Raw genomic sequence first — 26336 nt, 5'->3', positions numbered from 1 at the left:
TCGCCGCCTCTCCCTGACCTCGAACGACTCGGTGACTCCCAAGGAAGTCAAGAATAGGGCAACTTGCCCTCACCCAAAATGGCGGCCGGCGCCCTGCGCGACGGCGCCTGCGCGGGGTAGCGTTCTGTGACACTAACTCCCTTGGAGTTTCCCTCCCACACGCCTCCCCAGCACCCATCAGCGCCCGGCCCCGACCTAGCCACCTGCGCCCGGAAGTGACGTATGGCAGCAGCGGTTCCCCCGCTGCATGATGGGAGAGTGTGTGGAGTGGGCGGGGGGTCTCCGCGGAGGAGGAGGTGGAGGCGGCGGCGGCAGCGGCGGCGGAAGAGGGCGGAGGGTAATGGGATGGGGGTTCCGCGGCAGCGCTGAAACTCCGGGTGGGCGTCCATGGCGCTGCTTCGCTGACAGGGCTGTGAGTCGATTGCCTTCCGCTCTCACCAGCTCCGCGTCGGAATAGCCAGTCCTTCCCCGGGGGAGCCAGTTCCTCCCCGGCCCCCTGAGCCATGCCCATCGCGGCCGCCCCGGACGAGCCAGGTAAGCGCCACTGCTCCTCTCCCCCAGCCACGCTTGGGGGGAAGAGGGTGAGAGGACCCAGCCCACCCGCCGGACCCTCGCCGGGCCAGGGCGCACCTGTCTGCCGCGGAGCCCGGGGCTGCGGGGAGGTGCCGGCTCTGCGGGCCTGCGGGCTCCGGGCTCGGGCTCTGCCCTCTTCCGCGGCGGGTGCGGGGAAGCCGGCGGCGGCGCCCGGAGCGTACAGCTTCCTCCTTTGCCACCCCAGGCACCGGCCGGGGAAGTGAGTCGTCGTCACCTCCGCGGCCGCCGCCGGCTCGCCCTGTCCCTCCGCTTTCACCTGCCCACAGCTCCGCGCCGGCCGCTCCCTCCCGGGAGCTGCTGAGAAGTTTGGGGCTTGGCTGGGGCTCCCTGTTTCTCCCTCCTCCTCCCTCGTGACAGGTGTAAACACTGCCTGCTTCGCCCAGGCCGGAGGCTGGCGGCGACCGGAGTGTGCTGCTCCCAGGGGTCTCTGAAGCAAGCGGATTTCGAGTTCTCCTGCGGGCGGAGGAGACGGCCCCAAAGCTCATGCATCCCTTCCTGCGAGGACCCTTTCTGCTCCCTTCTTGCGCTCCTCGAGAAATAAACTGCGTCTCTTCCCCAGATTGCGTTCGAGAAGTTGGACCATTATTATTCTTGAAGCGCCCAGCTTGGCAGGTGCTCATGTCTTGTTTGGGCCGAGGACAGAGGATATAGGGTGAACGGTGGTGGGGCCCCTTCTCCACTAGGAAAGTACTGAGCCTGGCTAGGTTTTTCTCTTGTTGGTTAATGCAAGTTATAGCTTGGTTTCCCACTAAATTTTCTACTGGGGCCAGGGAAGGATTAACTCGTACATGTGAATATTTTACTGGGGATAAATGAGACAAAAGCAAAGGTTCCATTTCAGCGTTCTCGCTTTAGGAGAAGAAAAGTAGAACTTGAATCTCTCCTTTCACTGGCTACGTTCGTACTCCCCAGTTTGGGGGATTTTTTTTTGGGGGGGGGGTCGTGGGGGGAGACAGTTTAATCCTTTATGTTACATTTAAATTGTTGCTTTCAGTTAACCTTTTAGACACAGATATTTGCCAAACTCTAGGTGAAACAAATGTTTCAACACTGTTGTGTTGATAAAATTTATGCAGTTGACATTTATGCCCTTTGCCGGCTTAAATGTTCGTTTTCCTGGTAATTTTTAACTCTTCCCAGAAGTATAGGGTGGGGCAAGTTGTTCGTATGGAAAGTAATACAATAGTTAATAAATAATACAAGAGTAAACTGTTTTGCATACATTAATTTAATCCTCACAACAACTGTAAGCTAGTAGGTGGCTTATCCCCATTTTCTAGAGAGCAAACTGAAGCAGAGAGGTGTCAGTAACTTGCTTAAAGTCAAACAGCTGTTAAGCCAGGATATAATATACCATTTATGTAGTTTTAACATATGTAAAAATATACAATATTTTTGGGGGGAATCATGAAATATGTAACAAAAGTATAAAAATATACCTGGTAATGATAAATGGCAAATCAGAATTAAAAGTTACCTCTGGAGAATTAGAGAAGGATAAAGGATCTAGGAAGGGCCCAAGGGTTTTCAACCATAAATTTACTGTTTTTAAATCTGAAGCTGATTTGGTAAAAGATTAAGTTTCAACACAACTAGGTGGTGGGTACTTGCTCATTCATTACACACACCCCCTAAACTTTGTTGTATGCTAGAAATCATAATGAAATTAAAAGTTCAGTTTTTTGTTTAAACTATATAAAGCAGCGGTTCTCAACCTGTGGGTCGCGACCATCGGAAAACACATATCAGATATTTACATTACGATTCATAACAGTAGCAAAATTACAGTTATGAAGTAGCAATGAAAATAATTTTATAGTTGGGGGTCACCACAACATGAGGAACTGTATTAAAGGGTCGCAGCATTAGGAAGGTTGAGAACAACTGATATAAAGTATCACTGGGTCTTTCAGCATAGTATACTTTAAAAGAGGATAGGGAAGGGATTGGTGTCATTTTGTGTTGACTTCCTTTTAAAATTCAAGGAGCCTCTACTGAAAAGTATTCGGATTAAGAAATGTTGCCCTCTCCAGGTGCCTCTGCAGCAGCTTCTCTTGCCTGGGCTCTCCTCTGATTGCTGCCAGTGATCTCAGTAGCTCTGTATCACACTCCTCATTTCCATTTCTGGCCTTACCCTAGGGTAGGGGCTCATAGGTCCGGATTAGACCTATCCCCTGAAAAAGGGAAAAGGTCTGAAACTATACAGTAATGGGAAGAGGGGGAGTCATTGCTTATTAGTTTGGGAGGAGTGAAAAGAGAAGGAAAATAGATTTAAGACTCTGTCCTATCATTCCTCAGTCGCTACCACCCCATTCTGAATAACTTAAGTAAACCTTGCAAAGATAAATTGCTAATAAATTAAAGGTTGTCTGTATGCTCAAAGCTTAATCTACAAGCAGTATTTTGGTGAAGAGTTCCCAGAGGAAAATCAGGTAGTAAATTAGAATAAATTCATGTAGGTTCTATTTATATAAATATTTACATAAATATTTATAGTGTGCTGCAAATCATTTCAACTAAGTATCTGCTAACACCATGGTATTCTTTTCTTGCCATTCATACAGCTAGTACTTAACTGAGCACTTGCTGTATGTCAGGCTTTGTTTTCCCTGGGGATATGAAATGAACAATCCAGGGGAAAAATTAGCTGTCATAGGGCTTCATATTCTTATATGTGTGTGCACACACGTTTGTATATGTGGATAGACGAATGAAATATAGAGATGGCAGATGATGTTAAGTATTACGGAGAAAAATAGTCAGTTTAGGGAGATAGACAAGTACAAACTTTTTTACTTTGAATTGGGGTGAGAGGTTGGTGGTACTTGCAGTTTTATATAGGATTGAGTTAGAAAAGGCTCAAGACCTGTCTGAAGAAGGAGAAGAGAATAAGGAGGGGAGAGGTAAAAGTATGCCTGGGATATTCAAGAAATTACAAGCAGAGAGTAGTAGCTGTGATCAGCAAGTTAGAGGGTGAGAGGGCAATGTTGTAGGGACTTTGTAGACAATCCAGCGACTTGGGCTTCTTACTCTGAGATAGGAAACCATTGCAGGGTTTTTGAGTAGAGAGCTCAAAATGATCTGTTTGGCAAGAGTGAAAGAAGGAAGATTCCGTTAGGAGGTGCTTACAGTGATGTAGCTAGGAGATGGTAGTGGCCTGAACCAAGATGGTGGTGGCAACAGAGGTGATGAAAAGTGGTAGAACAGTTTCTTGAATTGGAATCTTTAATAATTTACCCATTGCTAAACAAAAAACTTACAGAGGTGCTACCTTCTAAAATTCAAGGTCGTCAGCATAACTGCCTTATTCCGTCTATCCTACTTTCTAACCAGACGCTGCTATGTGATTTCCTGCTCCTTGACAGTTGCCACATGCTTTATCTTTAGCGCCTGCCTTTTCCTCTCTCAATTAAAATCCTTCCCATTTCAAATTCTTTCTCCTTTATGAAGCTTGTTTTTCTCATTTCAGCATTTTTCCCTCTTCCCAGTTAAGACCTTTTTCTTAGAATCCTTATAGCCGCATTTTAGTTCAAATGGTGTTTATATTCTGCCTCATTAATTGGCTTTTACTGTTTTCTTGTATTGTCCCCCCTAATTGTTAGTTTTTCAAAGGTCATGACTCCTTTTACTCCTCCTTATAGAACCTAGCAGTTTTGTATATAGTAGATGCTCAGTAAATAGTGGATGTACATATTTTTTAATTAAAAAAATAGTCTTTTAGTACAAAAGAATACAGAAGCATTGTATATATGAGGCTTGTATTGTATTTAAAGTGGGCAGTGCTGCTCTAGAACATGACACTGACTTGTTTATGAAGAAGAAATATAATTTTTTTTTACTTTTATTTTTATTTTTTTCTTTATTGATTAAGGTGTTACATATGTGTCCTTATCGCCCCATTGCCCTCCCCCCCCCACCACCACCACTCATGCCCTCACCCCCCTGGTGTCTGTGTCCATTGGTTAGGTTCATAAGCATGCATACAAGTCCTTGGGTTGATCTCTCCTCCTTACCCCCACCCTCCCCTACCTTCCTTCTGAGGTTTGATGGTCTGATCGATGCTTCTCTATCTCTGGATCTGTTTTTGTTCATCAGTTTATGTTGTTCATTATATTCCATAAATGAGTGAGATCATGTGATACTTACGTTTTTCTGACTGGCTTATTTCACTTAGCATAATGCTCTCCAGTTCCATCCATGCTGTTGCAAATGGTAAGAATTCCTTCTTTTTTACCACAGCGTAGTATTCCATTGTGTAGATGTACCACAGCTTTTTAATCCACTCATCTGCTGATGGGCACTTAGGCTGTTTCCAAATCTTAGCTATGGTAAATTGTGCCGCTCTGAACATAGGGGTACATAAGAAATATAAAATTAACTTCATTATTCTAGAAAGTAGTAAGTAGGTTTTTAAAAAATTGCTTATTTAAGCCTGTCAATATGTTTTTCAGAGTATACACAGTTTGCATAGTCATTTTTCAAGTTATAAGTGTTTGGTTACAAACCGTAAGTTACTATAGTTCTTATGCTCTGAAAGAAATACTATGCAGTATATGTAAGAGGACTTGGGGGAAGGTGTTAGAAAACTTACCTGAGGAATCAATCCTTCATCTAAGAATTAAAAGATGTGCCTGTCTGGAGTGGCTCAGTTGGTTGAGTGTAGTTCTGTGCACCAAAAGGTTTCTGGTTCGTTTCCTGGTCAGGGCACATATCTGGGTTGTGGGTTCGATTTCCCTTTGGGACATGTATAGAAGGCAACTGGTCCATGTTTCTCTCTCACATTGATGTTTCTCTCTCTCTTCCTCTCTCTAAGCAGTCTTCAGGTGAGGATTGAAAAATAATTGAGAAATATGTGGGAATGTTTTAGGCAATGGGAATGTAGGTGCAAAGGCCCTTTGGCATAAAAGAATGTTATTGCCTGCCTTTCAAAAACTGAAAGAAAACCTAGCTTAAAGAATTGATAACAATGGGGAAAGGGAGATGAAGTAGTGTGGCTAAAGAAATGGAATTGGGCTTAATAAACTTAGAGATTTTTTTTTTTTTTTTTTAGATATCACAAGCGTTTTACATGATCAGGTTGACTTTTTAAAAGATACTTGGATTGGACATGATTAATAATAGTTCATGAAACTCATTTAGATGATAATGGCTGCTTAGACTAGAACAAGGTACATAGTAAAAAGAGATATTCCAGATTTTAGGGGTTTATGAAATAAAAATCATTCTTTAGAGGTAGTGGAGGGTGGGGTGGTCTTAAGTTTCTGGCTTAGTAAGTGGATGGGTGGTAGGGACACTCTGAGTTAGAGAGCCCTGGAACAGGATCAGATTTGAGGAAGAACTTGAACTCTGTTATTGTTAAGCTCAGGTCGAAATCTTAAGAAATTCAAGTAGAGAGGACTAGTAGAGAGTTGGCTTGGCTGGACTGAAGCTCAAGTTTGAGGGTTGGGCTATAGGGATCAATCTAGGACTCAGTTAAAGCCTTAGGTAGATAAGATTGTTTGTGTGAGAATTGTGAGAAGATATCCTGGATAAAACCTGGAAGAATTTATACTGCTAATCTGAGTGTGTTTAATACTTATGAGAAAATCTGTAAAACATATACCTCAAACCAAAAATCATTACAGGGGAATACCAGATTCCTGCGATCACATTAGATTTGTATTGGAGGCATTAGTAATCAATAAGGAAAAATGGAGACTTAAGAATTTAAAAGGGTCAACCAACACACCCCAATTTGCTTATGATGTGATGGTTTAGTATACCAAGAGCTTTCAGTTTTATAAACAGTACTCACCAACTAGAAAATAGAAGTGGAGAGACCCCATTTTACAATGAACAAGGGGGTGGGGCGGTAAAATACCTAACAATAAATTTAACAACAAATGTAAAAGCCCTACATTGCTACAGGTTAAATTTTTGTGTTAAATAAAATTAACAGTTCTGGTAATAATAGAGGAGACCATTCCTAAGTCACACTTTCTTATTCTTGCAGTGCTAACTTTAAATATTTTTCAAAGGAAGACTTATAGGAGTAAGTTCTTTAATATTTGCGTATGTCTTAATGAGACCACAGTTTTTTGAATGTATGAAATGAATGTTTATGCCTCACCCACTCTCCCTAGTAGGTATTTTTGTTGTTTTATTCTTAGTTATTGCTTATATTTTGTAGTATTTTCTGTCTTTCTGTGGTTTAGCATCTCCAATCTTGTTTATTGTGTGGATGCAGAAATGTTGACTTGGAATATTTGCTGCAGAGACATTCAAAATGTGAAAATTTCTTAAAGCTTTTGTTTTTAGTAGCTATTTATAAAAGCAATGAACCTATCGTCAAGAGATCATTTAACTCTTTTTATACTGAATATTCATAATAACATTTTTGTTCCTTTTTAAAAAAATTTGTACCAAGAGTTTCAGCTATCAAATTCAAATTTTCTCTTAACCTGAAACCCAAATAGAATGTTTGAATATCCACTTTTTACTTGTAGTTAAGTCACCATTTCTTTGCACTCCTTTACATATTTTATTAGACTATTTTCCCTACATCATAATAAGCCAGCAGATGATGTGTTTCTGTCTCATTAGGTTTCAGAAGTTTACTTGAAGCACAGTGCAAGTGTTACACCTAAAAACAAAAGTACAGATTTTAATCAGGTTACCAGTGACCTTGGTTTCTGGGAGTAGAAAAGTTTCTCATGTTCACGTTTATTTCTTAAAGTTCAATTGCAAGTGAAACTGTGATTAATTTTTTAAATATGCTGTATTTTTTCCAAGAATTGTATAATATTTAAATTATATACATTATTATATCTGTTTCAAGGATTATTGCAGTAATTTAAATTTGATTCATTAAGGAAATTTCCCATCTCATTTTTAAGAAAAGTATTGAAGATTTAATGTTGTGAACTTTTTGTATTTGAAGTCTTAAGAGTGTTAATTTCTTAGTGATAGTCTCAGGTAAATGTGTATGACAGAACTTTAAGAAATATTTGTACAACCAAATAATTGTAAGGGGAAATTTTTAAAAGAAAAAGAACTGTTTCATTGATTTACCTTTCTCAGTTCAGCAGTGAAGTTTAGAGACATTTTGTCATCCCCAAAGTTATAAAGTCCATAATGCTTTTATCCTCTGGAGCTTAACACAGTGGTTCTCAGCCTTCACTAGCCATCAGAATCATCTTTGAAACCCTTTTTTAAATGCAGATATTCAGGTGCATACCTAAAATGCACCTATTCTATTAAAAAAAAAACAATACAAAACTGAAATTGAGAAGCATTGGTTTATGGTCTAGTAGGGGAAACAAATTTGATTCACTTTGTTAAATGTAATAAAAGAGTTGATATAAAGAAGGAGGCTTTATTCAGACAGTTGACCTCACATAAAGTACCCAGGCCTTAATGTTAAAGCCCTATTCTCTATAGTTACTCTTTATGGGATCTTGAACTGATTATATGACCTCACTGAACCTGTTCTTTCATCTATAAAATGGATGGTTGGGATTAAATTGTATAATGCATGAATAAGCACCTTACACAATACCTATCACATAGTAACTTGATAAATATTGCTGCTCTCACTTCACAGAAAACTTCATGTCTGAATAGGGTTTTTGAAGGCTTAGTCAGTGGGTTCTCTGAACAGATAAGAATAGGAAATTATAAAAAAAAAAAAAAGGGCAAATGTGACAATTTGGAGATAGCATGGTGCCAGTGGAGGACCCAGGGGGTAGTTTTGTCTGGCTGGAGCAAAGAGGGAATATCTTAGCCATATTGGCTAAGATAAGTAGTTTCAAGTAGATTGCTGTAATCTTGGCCAAAAATAATGAGGCCCTTAAATAAGGTATTGGTTAAGAGATGTTAAGGATTTATTCTGTAATTGATTTAATTTTGGGCAGTAGGATATAAAAGGAGGAGCAAGGGGTAATTTTTTCTGGACTTAAAATTCAGAATATTATATACTAGTAGAAACAAGTGGTTTCGGTGTGTTTTTTGAGTAGAGATTAACTTCAGTTTTGGAATTGGAGAATATGATATGACTTTGGGTCATTCAGGCAAAGATATTCAAAAAGGCATTTGGGTAGAGACAGATCTGGAGTTTGGGCAGCCTACAGATAGATAGAGGTTTGAGCATTATGAGCATATAAAAACAAGCTGGATGAAATCTCACAGGGATAAGGATATAGGGAGGCCAAGGCCTGGGGAAGACTGACACTTATGAGGCAGGCAGAAGAAGCAGATCCATTCAAGGAGGAGAAAGAACAGATATAATAGGTAGGAGGAGAATTAAGAAGGAATGCCTCTCAAAAATGCCTTTTCAGTTAAAAATGTATTTTAGACACCTTTACCTATTAGTCATGTATAGCTTTATTGCTTTTTTAAAATGGCTACACTTTTTATTTACCCTATTCCTTATTGATAGATAGTTAAGTTGTTTTCAGTTGCTTTTTTAAAAAACAAATAATGCAGGCATTAACCATTTTGTGGAAATATCTTTTCATACTTGTATGAATGCATCTGTGACACATTCTTGCAGATGAAGTTGCTTAATCAAAAGAATGTGCATTAAAATTTTGATGTATTACTAAGTTGTCTGGAGTATGTGAACCAATATATACTTCCACCAATAGTATCTTTATTTTTATCTCACAAGGAAGTGGCTTGCTTCCTAGATTGAGGGTAGTAGAATTTGAAAAATAAGTAGTATTTTTATGTATTATTTTTATGCAGAATTCTATAAAGAGAAAAAGAATACTTTCATTTTATCAAATTATTTGTTTCATTCAACTAATGTAATTGAAGAATGCATTTTGTCCTTGTAAGCATCAGATCAAGGAGGAGTTATTTGTTCTAAAAGAAACTCTGTTTCCTCCTCTAATGTGCTGGAAGCAAAATTGGATTTAAGGGAAGTGAATCAGAAGGAAAGAGAATGATAGCATTATTGTGAGGTGGATTAAACCTAGAACAAAATTGATGAATGCAAACAGTTCTTGACATACTGACATGACCAATACAAATTCTGTGCTGAGAGTTTTTACAGAAATATTTTGATATTTTTTTCTTGTAGCAAACTTTAAGCAATGGCTTTGAATTATTCTTAAAAAACTGATCATTGTGGAGTTGTTAGCTTAGAAAATACCCAGAGTAGAAATACTGCAGAAGTTTTAAGTGGCCAAAATAACACTGCTTACATAATTTTAAGGTAAAAATATGAACAAATGTCACAGCTTTTTTTTTTTTTTTTTTTTTTTTTTGCTTGTTTTGTTTTAATTACCTGGCATTGTTTGCAATGCCTGTATTGAAGGGCTCACTGCCATTCCCTAACCTCAGTAATACCAATAGCATTTGGGGGTAAATTGACTTAATTTTAGTCATACTCTAAATTCATCAATGTCCCTTTTGTCAGTCTTTTTTTTTTTTTTTAACTTTGGGTTGTGACCTATTTCTGGTTTGTAAATTTAGGCTTGTGAAGTCAATTTAGGGGGTCATGGCCAGCTTTTAAGATAAAATGAAATAGAATTAAAAATGTCAAGAGTACATAGAGAGTAAAGGTAAAAAGCTTGGTGAAACTTTTTCTTTTAAGTGCATGTATGTATATGTGGGTCATCACGCAAAATGTATTTTTTCTGTGGGTTACAGGGATAAAGTTTGAAAAATTCTGGTTTATAAGGCAGGCTAACTCTTAAAAAAAAATTAATCAAAAGTATAAAGGCACATTGCAAGTAATAAATGTTACCTGTTTTCCTTTTACCCTTTAGCCTTTCTACCTCACAAGAGAAAGTAAAACTTTAAACCAAGCAATGACACTATTAAAAGGTCAACCAGCTAGAAATCTGCTTGTGATGGGAATTCCTTCCATAGTTTCCATGAAGTTATTGGTGCAGGTAGACCCACTTGTGGCATTAGCTTTATATACTACACCATGAGCACTATTTTGGAATGTGTTTATATCTGATTTTTCAACTATACATAGCTTTTGTTTTATGATAATTCCCCCCAAGAATGTCATTATATGTTATTATCTGTTGATAGTTTATGACTATTTTTAAGTGTGGTTCATTGTCTGATTTCCTCCTGTTGCCTCACATGTCTCTAGGTCATTTTTTTTTTTCTCAGTTGGTGGATGGTCAAGAAACAAAGTAAAACTAATAGTGCTTGGCAAAGACATAGTTTATGAGATAAATCTTCTGTTACATAGGTCATATTTTAAGGCCAAATTTGTAAGTTTTAGATTATCTAAGACGTCTGCTTCCTTCCTCATTAGCCCAGATAATTGAATTTTGACTGCATTTGAATGTAGTTTTATAACTTTTAGTAGAAGTTTTCTTTAAAAGGTGAGTTGCTCTCACCGTAGACGTTTATGATAAAGAGTAGCACTGTCTGAGGAAGGGCATCTGCCAAGGGCCTGCCAGGGTGTACATATTTTAGGTACAGACTAGAGTGGTGTCTTTAGTTTTGAAAGTCCACAAAGTAGGTTTTCCTGTTTGTTTGTTTTTCCCAAAAATTCCCTGGGCTCTTGAGGTTTAACTCATCAATCTTGACCAGAATGCGAATTTAAAACTTTACAGCAAGAAATTTTTTTCAAAGCATGTCGGCTCTTCACGTCAGCTGATTGCAAAATCTGTGGGAAAATTTACATGAAGTACTAAAGAAAGTTGCTGGGAGCAAAGAAGAGCAAGAGAAATTAGATGGACTGTCCAGAGTAGCATCACACTCTGGTGACACCAGCTGACACCTCCACTTATTCTGAGGAACTGACTCAAGTCAAAGCACATATTCATGTTAGCTGGTCTGTTAAAAATGCATGAACAAATTGTTGTCCTTTAGCTGGTTTTATTTTCTTGGCTTGCATGTGAGTACCACCCTGCTCAATATATTCTTTCTTCAGATACATTGCAGCACAAATGATTGGACTTGTTTTCTTTCATGTGTCACATTTCAGGCCAGCCTCTCTCAGATCACACTTACTAGGTTGAATTTAAATATTTCCTAATGTATTTGGTGGAATAGAGCTAGGGTTCCAGAGCTAGAGTTATAGAAAGATAGTGTGTTGAGGGAAAGGGGGTAGCAATTCAAGAGTGGCCAATGGAATAAATGCCCCAGCAAAAACAATACAGTAATGTGTTCAGTTCCTACCATGAGCCAGGCTCTGAGGATGGGTGTTCAACAACAGAGGCCTGTGTCTGCACATTTCCAGTCTTTTGAGCTCAAGTAAAGTAACTCATACAAGAGCGGTTTCAGTGGAGTGGTGAGGTGGAAGCCATATTGTGCTGGGTTAAGGAGTAAGTGGGAGGTTAGGAAGTAGAGATAGCGAACAGACAGGGCTCTTTCAAGAAGCTTCGTGGTGAGGAGGAGGAGGAGAGCTAGAAGAACACGGAAGGAAGGGATTTGTTTTGTTTTGATCTGATTTGTTTGAGGATGGTAGAGTCTTGAACATTTATAGGCTGATGAGAAAGCAAGAGTAGTAATGAAGAAATTCAAAGAGCCCCCTGAGCAAGCAATTGAGAAATCAATGGAATGTCCAGGGGTTATCTCTGGACAATATTGTGGGTGTAAGCAAGATTTTAGTGAAGGGCATGAAATTGAAGTAGTTCCTGCTTTTAGATTGTTAAGTTACGGGAATGTTAGGGTGGAAATTACAGTGGCTAATTCATTCTGCAATAATATAACAAAAGCAAAGAGTACGGGGGCCGGGGGGGGTGGGGGGGGTGTGAAAAACCTGTTTTCCAAGGGCTAATGTATCTATCCTCATTGCTGTTTCTGTTCTTTTGCCTTTGTTATCAGTAGTTATCCAGTGTCATTTATTCTAATTCAATTAGAAGTGCCTTGTGAGAAAAATAGCTAGTAAACTCAAAAATAGTTGATATGATGAGTTAAAGTTAAAACAATTTCTAATGTTTTTATCTTGTTTAATTTTGACTGTGAAACTATACAAACATAATTAAACTGTCTTATGGATTTGCATAGAAGGCTAAAATATACAGTAAAAGAAAAGTTCTTAGGAATCTTTTAAACTAGCTTCTATAAAATGATAATTCATTGCTGTTTAGCAACATATACTGTATGTTGCTGCTCATGTTGTCATTCACATTATGTATTCGTACTCTTGTGAATCATCCTTACTGATATCAAAACTAGGAAGATAAAAACTTTACTGCATTTTTACTACTATGTACATTAATATTGAAACAAGAGATTCACTTCTTGGCATTTTTGTTGTTTGTTCTTTCTTCATCTTAGTTTGTAAGCACCTTTTTTTCTCCTTCAAGTATTTTGGAAGTTTCAGAAACCTTTTTCTGAACAACTCAGAAATCTTTTAGGGAAGACTAATTCTAACATTTGCTGTCAGTTATATCAGGAGTTAATGCAGTAATACATTTTTCAGATATTTTATTAGCTTGTGACTGATTCATCACCACTTACTAGTTATACTACTGTGAAGGATTATTTAACCTCTTTAAGGTTTTATTTTTTCACTGTAAAATGATGATAGCAAGTCCTACCTTATGGCCTGCTGTAAGGACTAAATGAGATAATTAATGAGCGCTTTTCATAAAGTATCCACACACATAGTAAGTATTGAATGCATACTAATTTGATATTGGTGTAAACAGAGAACAAAAGCACATGGAATATACTATTTTTAATAGATGTTTTAAATAATACTGCATATTATTATGCAGTTGAGGACATAGTGACATATTGATACAGTTGATATCTATAGTGTCTTGGGTTTTAGTTTTTAAATTGACAAGTTTGAAGGAATTGTGAGATCTCTGAAAAATAATTAGCTTTGGGATTGTGGAAGTTTAAGTAGCCTTAGTTTGCAGCTTGTTTGAAGGGAGAGAGGATGGTAGCCCTAATAACAAACAACAACAAAATCTTTGTCAATTCTTTACTAAAAAGTATCTGTTTTTAGGGGCTCTCCCTGTTTTGTTGGCTGCTATGGAATTAATATGCTGAGAACAAAGCACTCAAAAAGAGAAAATAAAAAAGATCATTTTTGTAGATAGTAAATTTTAAAGGCATGAAAACTTTTCAATATTATGGTTCAGTCACCTCTAGATGTATTGAAAACCAAATAGTTAACTAAAATCCAAATCTCCATGTGGCTCAGAAGTAGGACTCTTCGGTTTCTTTATGACAAGATTATCCTTTTTTAAACTTATTAATTTTTATTGAATTTATTGGTGTGACATTTGTTAATAAAGTTATAGGTTTCAGGTGTACAGTCCTATAATACATAAGACAAGATGACTCTTAAGCAGGCATGTAGACTGGGCAGATTCATTGACAGTACATTTTGATAGTATCTTAAAACTCCAATGAGAATATTACAGTAATGATTTGAATAATTCAAACTACTGCAGTAGCAGGCAACATTTGTAATGCAAATTGATGATGCTAATTGCTTATGTATCATTTTCACTCATTTTTCTAAAAGAAAATACAGATTTTTTTTCTGTACTCACCCAAATGATTTAACAAGTGACTAATTATCTTCAGACATAATGTAATAAAAAGGTAGTGATTTGTGTGTGTGTGCTCCATTAAATAAATCTTCCTATTGTAGTTTGTACTATTTACATCAGTAGCATAACTTCAGATACAGTGATTTGTCTTTTCTTTTTTCTTGACCATTATCCTTCCTGCTTAGGTTCTCCTCCACACACACACACATACCCACTCCCCATCCTAGTCCCTATAAAAGTAAGTTTGGAGTGAAGGGTCATCAGTAAAGCTGGATTGTGTAATAGAGGTGTGCTTTTCTGGCCTTGAAAATTAATGTACACGTTGATGCTGTTTGTGCCCTGTAAAAGAATATGGGAGTTTTTGTGATGAGTTTTTAGCTTGTCTGGAGGGAACTTCTTATTCAGTGTTTGATTCTGGGACGTTCCTAGAGGGCCTGCCTCTATGTCTTAGGCAGTGGTTCTCAACCTTCCTAATGCCGCAACCCTTTAATACAGTTCCTCATGTTGTGGTGACCCCCCCAACCATAAAATTATTTTCGTTGCTACTTCATAACCGTAATTTTGCTACTGTTATGAATCGTAATGTAAATATCTGATATGCAGGATGTATTTTCATTGTTCGCGGCCCACAGGTTGAGAACCGCTGTTTAGAGAAATATGTAAAGTCCTTTCTATCTCAACTAGGCACCTTCTTAAAAGTCTTTATTTTTGTGGTCTTTCCTCTACCTGGATAGTACCTACTTCAAGGTACTGGCGACAACTTGTGTTGCATTATCCTGTTCCACTTCAAAACTTCGATCTTTTAACAGACTAGTCCCTTGAGTTGGTTCAGATGTTATGATCTCAGTCCTTTAACCTTAGGCGTTGTTTCATATATTCTAGGGATTGGTTATGGATTTAGCAATAAAGTCAATTTCATGTATCTTCAGTAATGTTTTTACTAAATGTTTCTTAAATTACTTTTTTAGTGACCTTTTTAAAATATATGCAAAGTCATGTGAATGTTTGTGCTAACTAAGCAAACATTGGCTTAGATTTTGTTAAGGGTAGATTATGATATGAGCCACAGACTTGGTGAAAGTCAAAATGTGATGATAGTTGATAATTTACTGAGTGTACAGAATGTACCAGGTACTGAAAGTCTATTTTCTGTAATTCTCATAACAGCATTGAAAGGTAGGAACTGCTAGACCTTTTTTATAGATAGGAAACTGAAGCTCAGAGAAAGCAAACTCATAGTTATTAGTAAATGAGGAAACTGGAATCTGAACCTAGGATCCATTTTACTCCAAGTCCAAGATCTTTTCCCCATACTATACTACTATCCACTTGAGACATACATATATTGCCTTAAATCCCAGAATAAGGCAAGGTATAAATAAGTAAACTTTAAAAAAAAATAGAATGGTATATTTATAACTATGGTCATGTTCATTTACTTGTAATGTAGCTGCTATTAATCTAAGTATGTTGACTTTCTGAGAAACAATTTTTGTTTTTTATTGATGTCTAACATACATATAGCAAAATGCACAAATCTTTTAAGTGTACAATGGGGTGAATTTTTACAAATGTTTGTGCCTGTGTAACTATTACCCAGATCAAGAAATAATATGGACATCTAGCAGACTCTTTTTTGTCCTCTTCCAGTCAGCATTCGACTCCCTGTAAGAAACCAGTTGATCTAGCACAGAAACCAGTTGATCTAGCACCATTCGTTGAAAAGCCTATATTGTCCACAGGTCTCTCTCTGAAATGTGATTTTTCCATGGACAAATCTTCAGAGTAGAGATCTGCCCAAATTCTCTATCTTCATGTTCTAACTACCTTTAAGATACCTCATTTACTACTCAATCATGAGAACCTCATGTCTACTATTTGTGTATACTATGGCCTGAATATTTTCTGGATACTCCCATTACTTGTTTACTCCCTTCTAGTAGGTCTCGGAATAAGCAGACATAAAAATAGCAAGTTCAACACACACCCCTTTATGTGCATGCACACACACATGTGACTTTGTTCAGGTTGTAAAGAAAATAGATGACTGATTAGGACCCCTTGTGGTGCGAAGTAAGAAGGATAAAGAAACATTTCTTGAGGTTGCTATGTGCCAGGCACAGTAGATAACTCATCTATCCCTTTTTCTTTTTCCTGTTAGTAGAAATAACTACTTAAAATCCATATTTTCTATGTTAAAAATGTGGATTTGTCTAAGTCAGGCTTAATAGGTAAATTCATTATACAAATAATACTTCAATTAACCATTACTAAATAATACTTCAGTAAACAAATATTAGTGAATTGGCCAGGACACAGAAGAATTTTCTGGAAAGTTTCAGACCTCTTCCACACTGGCTGGTTGGCATTCTTGGCTGAAACTTGGGAGTGGCACTCATAGGTTTCTGAAGGGTGAGTTGGGCCAGAGCCAAGGCCTGCTAAAGGAGAATGTGTGCCCAAGTTCTTCCCTCAATGGTTGACACAGTTTTGAGGAGTAAGGAAATGATCATAGTCTGGGAGTCTGATATAGCCTGTTACACCTAGAAGGAGAAAAAGGGAGCATACTTTGCCAAGGTGTGACAGGAAGAAAACTGCTCTCTGTGTTGTTGGTATGGTTACAAAGTCCTTGATACAGATCCTTGTATTTACCTTAATATGTAAGTTTGAAATAGGCCTTAAACCAGCGGTTCTCAACCTGTGGGTCGAGACCCCTTTGGGGGTCGAACGACCTTTTGACAGGGGTGGCCTAAGACCATCAGAAAACACATATATAATTACATATTGTTTTGTGATTAATCACTATGCTTTAATTATGTTCAATTTGTAACAATGAAATTGGGGGTCACCACAACATGAGGAACTGTATTAAAGGGTCACGGCATTAGGAAGGTTGAGAACCACTCTTAAACCAATAAAATATTCCATTTTTTAAACAACAAAACATTTTAGAAAAAGCAATGGGTTAACCTCAGCCAGGTTTCACTAAAACAAAGATCAGATATGTTTCTTTAAGAAATAAAGTGTTATGGGAATGTAAAATGGTATAGTACTCTGGAAAATACTTTGGCAGTTGTTGGTTTTGGGGGATGTTTTGATGTGGGTTTTTTTTTTTTACAAAACTAAACATACACCTACCATAGGACCCAGTAATCACACTCTTGGGCATTTATCACAGAAAAAAATGAGGACTATGTTCACACAAAAACCTGTATATAAATGCTCTTAATATCTTTATTATATACTAGAGGCCCGGTGCATGAAATTCGTGCACTGGTGGGGGCGGGGAGGATCCCTCAGCCCGGCCTGCGCCCTCTCACAATCCAAGACCCCTCGCTCCTTACCGCCCACCTGCTCGCTGCTCCTGACCACTGGGCTCATTGCTCCTTAGCACTGCTACAGAGGTGGGAGAGGCTCCCACCAAGCTCGCCAGCCGTGAGCACACTGACCACCAGGGGGCAGCTCCTGCATTGAGCATCTGACCCCTGGTGGTCAGTATGCATCATAGCGACTGGTCGTTCTGGTCCTGTCGTAACTGTCGCTTCGGCTTTTATTATATAGATTAGTTAAACATACTGTTAGTATAGATATTATTAATGTAGTATGCATACTATTTATAATAATAAAATACTGGAAATAATCTATATGTATTTCAGTTGGTGAATGGTTGAACAAACTGGTATATGTGTACAGTAGAATACTATCCTATATAATAAAAGCCTAATACGCCAAGTGTCCGGTCAACTGGTCGGCCGTTCAGCAAATCAAAGAGTAATATGCTAATGATATGCTAAGGCCACTCAGCTGCTCGCTATGATGTGCACTGACTAGCAGGGGGCAGACAGTTGAGTGGTTGACCAGTCGCTATGACGTGCACTGACCACCAGGGGGCAGACGCTCCGACCGGTAGGTTAGCTTGCTGCTTGGGTTCAACTGATTGGGACTGAGCAGGACGGGCCAGACATGCCCTGGAACCCTCCCGCGGTCCCTCCCCAGTCCCTATCGTGCACCAGTGGGGTCCCTGGTCCCTCGGCCTGGCCTGCACCCTCTCGCAATCCTGGACCCCTCGGGGGATGTCAGAGAGCCGGTTTCGGCCTGATCCCTGGGGCCAGGCGGAGGGACCCCACTGGTGCATGAATTCGTGCACTGGGCCTCTAGTTCAACAATAAAAATGATTGACCTGTTGATACATGCAACAACCAAAATAGACTTTAAGGGCATTCATTATACTGAGTGAAAAAAGTTAACTTCAAAAGGTTACACACTGTATGATTCTACTTACAAAACACTCTTGAAATGGCAAAACTATGGAGATGAAGAACAAATTAATGGTTGCCCAAGGACAGGGATGGGGTGTGGGAATAAGAGTAGTGGTGGTAGTTACATCTGTAGATGGGATACATTGATCAGAACTATATACAAACCCAAAAGATTGCAAGGTTTTATTTTGTATTGTTTTTAAGGAACTGAGTAAGGTCTGTAGTCTAATTAATAGTAATGTGTAAACAAGATCAGTTTCCAGTTTTGCTATTTTACTAGAGCTATATGAGATATCACCATTAGGGGGAGCTGGATGAAGGATGCACAGGACTACTATATTTACAACTTTCTGTTAGTCTATTATTATTTCAGAATAAAAAGTTTTTAAAAAAATAAGGTATGAATAAGGTATGTTCATAGCAGCATTATTCATAATAGCTAAAGGTGTAAGCAACCCAACTATTCATCAACAAATGATAGCCCTGGCCAGTGTGGCTCAGTTAGTTGAGCGTGTTTCATGCACCAGAAGGTCTCCAAGTCAATTCCCCGTGAGGACACATGCCCCAGTTATGGGCTTGATTTTCAGTAGGGTTGCGTCCAGGAGGCAGAGGATCAATGTTTTGCTCTCACATCAATGTTTCTCTTTCTCCCTCTCCCTTCCTCTCTCTCTCTCTCTCTAAAAAGCAATAAAAATATAAGATCAATAAATCAATAAAGCCAGTCACAAAAGAACAGATACTATATGATTCTACTTTTATGTAGTATCTAGGGTAGTCAGATTCATAGAGACAAAGTAGAATGATGATTGCAGGAGCTGGGGCGGGGTAGGGGGAGGGAAAGGGGAGTTACTGTTTAATGGGTAGAGAAGATACTTTGATATTTGGGGAGATTAAAGTTCTAGAGATGGATGGTAATAAAGATTGCACAGCAGTGTGTATGTACTTAATGCCATTGAACCATACACTTAAAAATGGTTAATATGGTAAATTTTATTATGTATATTTTGTCATAATTTTTTAAATAAGGTTTTATTGTATAAGTAACATATGTTTATTGTAAAACATACATATTGAAATACACACATAAATCTCCTTGAGTGTTATTAGTGTTTTTTTTTTTCATTTTGAAATGGTCACAGATTTAGAAAAAGTTGCAAGTTCAGTACAAATAATTTTCCCAAAATAATTTGAGACTTCCCAACCCAATGTCCTGTCTCTGCCAAATATTCTAATGTGTATTTCCTACAACCAAGGACATTCTCTTACATAACCATAATACTGCCATCAAAATCAAGAAATTAGCATCAATACTTTCCTGCTATCTAATCCTTGGACTGTATTCAAATTTCATAATCATCCCAATAATGACCTTTACAAACAGGGAATCAGTTGGGAGTGAAATGCTGCATTTACTTGTCATATCTCTTTAGTCATCTTCAATCTGGAACAGTTCTTCACTTTTTCCTTAATTTTCATGACATTGATATTTGTGAAGATTGTTTTGTAGACTGTCTCTCAATTTGAGTTTGTCTAACGTTTCCTCATGATTCAATTGAGGTTATATATTTTTGGCAGGAATATTCCAAAGTGATTCTACGTTCTTCTCATTGGATTTGTCAACTGATGCATGATTTTAATATTCCTATTACTAATGATGTTCACTTTGATCACTTGATTAAGTGTCAGGCTTCACCACTATAAAGTTACACTTTTTCCTTTGTAATTAAGTATGTTGTGGGGAGGTATTTTGAAGCTATGCATATCCTGTTCCTCATCTAACTTTCCATTTATTCACTTACATGTTTATATCTGTGAGAACTGAGTTTATAATTTTATTCAGTGGATTATAATCAGTTATTATTTTTATTTTGTTGCTCAGTTGTCCCTAATTTAACTGGTTGGAGCCCTTCAAGCTGGCTTTTGTGTTCTTTTGACATGTTCCCATCATTATAAATGTTTTAAATTTAAAAAAAAGAATCATGACATTAATGGCTAAATAGTATGCTATTGTAAGAATATAACATAATTTGTATAAATAATCCCTTTGGAGCATTTTGTTTTACCTTTTTTTTAGGAATTTATATAGTATAGCCAGATTGCCTTCTGCAAGCTTTATAACAATTTGCACACCCACCAGCAGTATGTGTGTGCCAGGTGTCCATTTCTCCACACTCTCATTAACAATCAGAGACTATTTTTAAATAATAGGAACTTCATAATTATAGGGAAACTGTTAGAAGTCAAATTACCCTGTACACTAAACATTGGAAGGAGTTATCAGGACTCTAAACAAGGGGGGGAAAACGGGGTTTAATTTATACAGGGTGTCCCAGGAAAAAAATGTATATACACTTTAACAGCTAATAGCTCAGTTTTGAACCAGCTATATGACCTTTGGAACAGTTGATCATCAGTTAGCCCCATTTTCTTCATCTCTAATTTAAATTAATATTGTTTCTAAGGCAACTTCTCCCTAAAACTGGAAGATCATATAAAATTTTATTCTGAGAGTTGAAAGAAAGTGATTCTTTTTAAGCTGCAAAACTGATTGAATTTTGTAATAAACATGTTTCTCATGTACCTTACTGACAACTGTGAATTGCAGGAAGTATCAATTCATTGTTTATGGGCTAATTTTATTGTAGGACTTTGGTTGTTAATCCTCCCTTTGCTTTTAATATTAGCCTGTCTGTGGCACTTTTGACTGTTTAGTACAGAGGAACAGAATAAACTAGATATAAATTTAAGAATTAAATGTATAAGAAAAAAAGAGGACACGATAAACTAAAGGATATGGGAAGGATTATTCAATAAATGGGATTATGATAATTGCTTGGCTATTTAGGAAAGATTTTTACTTAGATCCTTGCTTTAGATCATACACTAAATTAAGTTCTAGATGGTTTAAGAATAATTTAATTAAGAAAATTATTAATGAGAAGATCAATTGGTTTGACCCCTTAAAAATTAATTTGGGAAAGCAGTTTGGCAGTTTCTTTTTTTTTTTTTAATATATTTTTATTGATTTCAGATGGAAGGGGGGGAGGGAGGGAGAGAGAGAGAGAGAGAGAGAGAGAGAGAGAGAGAGAGAGAGAGAGAGAGAGAATGAATCATCAATTAGAGATAATCATTAATCAGCTCCCCACTGGGAATTGAGCCTACATCAACCCAGGCATGTGCCCAGACTGGGAATTGAACCATGACCTCTTGGTTCATAGGTCAGTGCTCAACCACTGAGCCAAACCGGCCGGGTTGCAGTTTCTTAGAAAGTTAAACACTGTATGCCAGCATTCACACTCCTGGGTACTTAAGTTAGAGAAATGAAAACTCATATTCTCAGAACAATCTGTACATAAATGTTCGTAGCAGTTTTATTTGTAATTGTAAAATACAGGAAACAACCAAAACGTCCTACATGGAGTGAATGGAGAAACAGAACTGTGGTATAGCTATATAATGAACTATATGGTGAATATTAAACTATTTTTGCAACAGTTCTTATCCAAATTGTAGTGATGATTACTCAAATCTAATCTATATATGTGATAAATATCCTAGATAGAACCACACACACACACACACACATACAAAACACAAAGGAAAAAAAAAACTAAACAAGGTGGTTTAATCAGGTGCTATCATTAATTACCATATTATTGGGGGAAACTGAGTGGAATATACACGATAACTATAATTTTCAACTTCTTGTGCATCCTAAATGATTTCAGAATTGAAAATTATAAAAAATTAAATTGTGGTACATGTAGGCACTGGAATATTATTCAGTGCTAAAATGAAATGAGCTATCAAACCATGAAAAAACATGGAGGAACCTTAGATGCATATTACTAAGTGAAAGAAGCCAGTCATATAGTAGTATGTACAGGCTACATATGTACTGTATGATTCCAACTATATGACATTCTGGAAAAGGCAAAACTATAGAGATAGTAAAAAGATCAGTGATTTCCAGGGGCAGGGGAGAGGGAAAGATGAACAGGTGGAACACAGGATTTTTAGGGCAATGAAATTACTCTGTATAATTCTGTAATGGGGGACACATGTCTTTATACATTTGTCCAAACCCAAGGAATGCATAACACCAAGAGTAAACCCTAATATAAACTCTGGACTTTGGGTATTAATGATATGTTGATGTAGGCCCATCAATTGTAACAAATATATCACTGTGGTGGAAGATGTTCTTAATAGAAGAGGCTATGAATGAATGGGGGCAGGGATATATATGGGAAATCTCTGTATCTTCTGTGCTTTTGCTATGAACCTAAAACTACTCTAAAAAAATAAAGTATATTAAGACAAAACAAAAGAATCAACTTGGGTAAAAAGTTGAAAAGCAAAGTGAGGAAAATATTTGTAATAATTATTAGAGATAAAATGTTCATATCTTTTATTTATAAAGAGTTCATACAAATTCATAAGGCAAGCCCTGAGTAAACTGGAAAGAGGGCTTAAGAGAACAAGCAGGTGCCCTCAAAGAGAATTTTTTAGATATACTTTGGTGTTTATTTGAAATTTGTTGGAATTCCCAAATTTAGTAATGTACTACCAATGCCCTTAGAAACATACACTAGAAGAGAGAAAATTTTGGGGCATATTATTATAGTGGTGAAAAGTAATCTCACCTAAGAGGAAAATAGTTTAAAATATACAAAAAAGAGCACTGTAAATTTGCATTGTTTTGAAGTAGCTTAGAGAATTTTGAAAGATCTTATCCTCAAAAAATATCTCTCTTTTTTTCAGTTATAAATTAATTATTTGAAAGCAAGTGAACAATGGAGCCAGACGTCATTCAAATGTACTCTTCATCCCCACCACCACTGGACAATGGAGCTGAGGATGAGGATGAGGATGAATTTGGGGAATTTGGAGGGTTTTCAGAAGTTAGCCCTTCCAGTGTAGGGTTTGTTGAATTTGAAACACCAGATTGTACTCGTCCCAAGGAAGAGTTTGTACCTTCAAACCACTTTATGCCAATTCATGATTTCTCAGAAAATGTAGATAGCCTTACAAGCTTTAAGTCCATTGAAAATGGTAATGATAAGGATATCACTGCTGAACTTTCTTCTCCTGTGAAAGGACAGTCTAATGTTTTGCTCTCTACCACCAGCAAAGAAGTAATTCCATCTGAAACTTTAGATACTTCCATCGATGGCATAGAAAGTCCAGGAAATTTAAATAAAATAATGGAACAGAGACAGAATGTTGGAACACCTGAAAGTTTCTCTCCGAGAGATTTTAGAACTGATATGAATGTTGTTCATCAAAACAAGCATTTACAGAGCTGCAATGGTGAAAAGCCTCCTTGTCTGGAGATTCTAACAAATGGGTTTGCAGTATTGGAAACTGTAAATCCTCAGGGAACAGATGATCTGGACACTGTAGTGGATTCAAAAGGAAGAAAGCCTCTTAGCACTCATGGTACTGAGTATAATTTAGACTGTGCACATAGTCCTGATGAGGAATTTGCAGATTTTGCCACATTTCCCGAAAAGGAAAGGATACAACTAGAAGAAATGGGATGTGCAGTTTTAAATGATAGAGAAGCACTAACCATTCAGGAAAACAATAAAATTAATAGAGCTAATGAACTAAATTCTGTAAAAGAAGTGTCTTTGGGTAGAAACTTTGATAATAAAGGACACATTGAAGGAGAAGATCAGATTTGCCTTTCAGAAACAAGCAAGAAGAGTAACAGAGGTCTCAGTACTGAAACACAAGGCCTTCCAACATTACAACAGGATGAATTTTTAAATTCAAGTGTACAATCAAAGGCTTGGACTTTGGTAGACTCAGCTGATAATTCGGAAGCCAATAGGAGAGAACAATGTAAAACTGAGGAAAAACTTGATTTATTTACTTCCAAATGTACTGGCCTATGCATGGATTCTGTTAAAACTTTTGACGCTGATGATGAAGTTAGTTCTTCCAAAGAAGAAAGTAGAAAGTTTACTGATTACCAAAGCCCCAGCATTGATCCTACAGAAGAAAATGTTTTGGGTGATCCTATAAGTGTAAAAAATGGTGATAGTAGTAACGACTTTGTGACTTGCAACGTTACTAATGAAGATGATTTTGGTGACTTTGGCACAGCCAGTGGCACAACTCCACCTTTTGTTACCGGTACTCAAGATTCAATGAGTAATGTCACTTTTCAAGAGTCCTCAGAGCACTTTCCACATATTAGTGAACCAGGTGATGACTTTGGAGAATTTGGGGATACAAATGCTGTTTCTTGCCAAGAGGAAATTTTATTTACCGAGGCAGACCGAAAACAAAATTCTGATAGTTTTTCAGAGGAAGGTAAGTTGGAAAGAAAGTCTACAGGAACTGAACCTGTTTCAGAACTAAAAATTGGGCAAGAAGGTGAGTTTGGAGATTTTGATTCTGTGCCAAATATTCAAGATGACTGCAGTGCTTTTCAAGACTCTGATGATTTTGCGGACTTCAGTTCAGCTGGTCCTAGCCAAGTTGTAGATTGGAATGCTTTTGAGGATGGACAGAAAGATAGTTGCTCTTGGGCTGCTTTTGGAGACGAGCAAGCTGCTGAATCTCATCATCGGAAGGAAGCCTGGCAGTCACATAGGACAGATGAAAAGACTGATACCCCAGAAACCCTCAAAACGCACAGTGTCCCCTTAGCAACTTCCAAAGGAGCAGTTGCTGGTGGCTATGTACAGGAAACAGCCACTTCAGTTCAGGTATTTACTATTTTCTCTATTTTATATAACAAACTATGGAGGCTTCTTAATTTAACTTTTCAAAAAATATTTTTAAATTGAGTATCTGTTAAGGAGTCTTTATGATACATAATGCTTGCCTGATTTGTAGGTCATTTACATTTTTTACAAGCCTTTGGTAAACTTGAAATAGTCCTACAGTAATGCTTAGTAAAAATTTTCTTTATCTCAAGGGGTTTTTTAATATTTAAAGAAATTCATCAACTTGGTTTTTTGATTAATGTAAATATTGTTACATTATCAAAAAGGTAAAAATTCATTAATTAGCTAATTCTAGTGAATCCTTCAGTGTTTACTTTTACAGTGGTTTTAAAAGAAAGTTAAACTGAGATTTAGAAGACTTTTTTAAGTTTCAGAAAACAATGTCTTTTCATTTTGTCTATCAAAGAAAGACCTAGGAGATTAAAGTATAGTTTTGATAGCAGGAGAAAGCAAGCAGAATTTGAAATCTCAATCTATGCTGAAGGCTATAGGGACTTGAAGGATAGAAAAAGAATTTGAAAGAAACAGATTTGGGCCTTGTAATTTAACAGGTACTAAAAGACCTGGGGTAAGGGTGAGAGAGTGAGGTTTAGATCTAGTAAGAGACAACCATGGTTGACTTCTTATGGCTATATTTATTTGCTTATAATTTCTTGCAAATGTACATTTACAGCCACTCTTCTTGTTGAGTAAGGACATCAGGGAGAATATTTTTTACCCCCCTGTACTTTATCATCTTCTGGTGTAGTCTTTTTCAGAGAAGATTCATTAAGATTTATTTTCATCTAAAGTAGCCCCTAGAGGTGCAGCTTGATTACCCAAGTTGTTCCTCCGGCTACATTTTACCTTTCCTCAACCCCAGGGGTGTGGAAGAGAACACTTGAAAATAACTGCTTTATACTGACAATTGATATATGTAACACTTGGTCCGCAAGCTTAGTTTAAAGTTCCTGAGAATAAAATCAGAATCTATAAATTCTACTTCTCTAGTTATCTTTTGCTAAGGAAACCATTTTTAATTGGAAATATTTCCAAAGTCTGAATGTTAATTGAAATGGTTATACATCATTGTTTTAACATCTTTAATACTTTAAGATATTGTCGAAATTATGGTATTACCAGTTGGTGTACATAGCTAATCACTTTTCATTTGACTTTGAGGGTCTTAATAGCTAAATTTGCTAATTCAGTTATTACATGGTTTGGCTAATGTTTTTTATCTGATGAGGAATTTATTTTTGAGGCAGAAGCTTGCAGTTGTAAACAAGGAGTGAATT

At 37.3% G+C, this 26336-nt stretch overlaps 1 protein-coding gene across 15 annotated transcripts in view; it reads left to right on the top strand.

Annotated features, from left to right (window-relative positions):
- Nucleotides 1-404: 404 nt before the first annotated feature.
- AFTPH (aftiphilin) overlaps nt 405-26336 on the top strand; it is a 60716-nt gene continuing 34784 nt past the window's right edge. For 12 of the 15 annotated variants that reach the window (XR_002826845.1, XR_002826843.1, XR_002826852.1 and 9 more), the window contains exons 1-2: nt 406-534; nt 23081-25038. Coding sequence is in view for 9 of the 15 variants with exons in the window: in XM_023746352.1 (XP_023602120.1) it covers nt 23113-25038 (1926 nt within the window). In the remaining 6 variants the exon portion in view is untranslated. Of the gene's footprint in view, nt 535-1153; nt 1207-5740; nt 5763-21710; nt 21785-23080; nt 25039-26336 lie in introns of those variants that run through there. The other 3 variants (XM_023746330.1, XM_023746340.1, XM_023746335.1) reach the window with 3 other exon arrangements.

The sequence above is a fragment of the Myotis lucifugus genome, unplaced genomic scaffold (genome assembly GCF_000147115.1).
Source record: "Myotis lucifugus unplaced genomic scaffold, Myoluc2.0 scaffold_6, whole genome shotgun sequence".
In the NCBI taxonomy this organism is placed as follows: domain Eukaryota; kingdom Metazoa; phylum Chordata; class Mammalia; order Chiroptera; family Vespertilionidae; genus Myotis; species Myotis lucifugus.
This window is presented reverse-complemented; position numbering and strand designations above follow the sequence as displayed.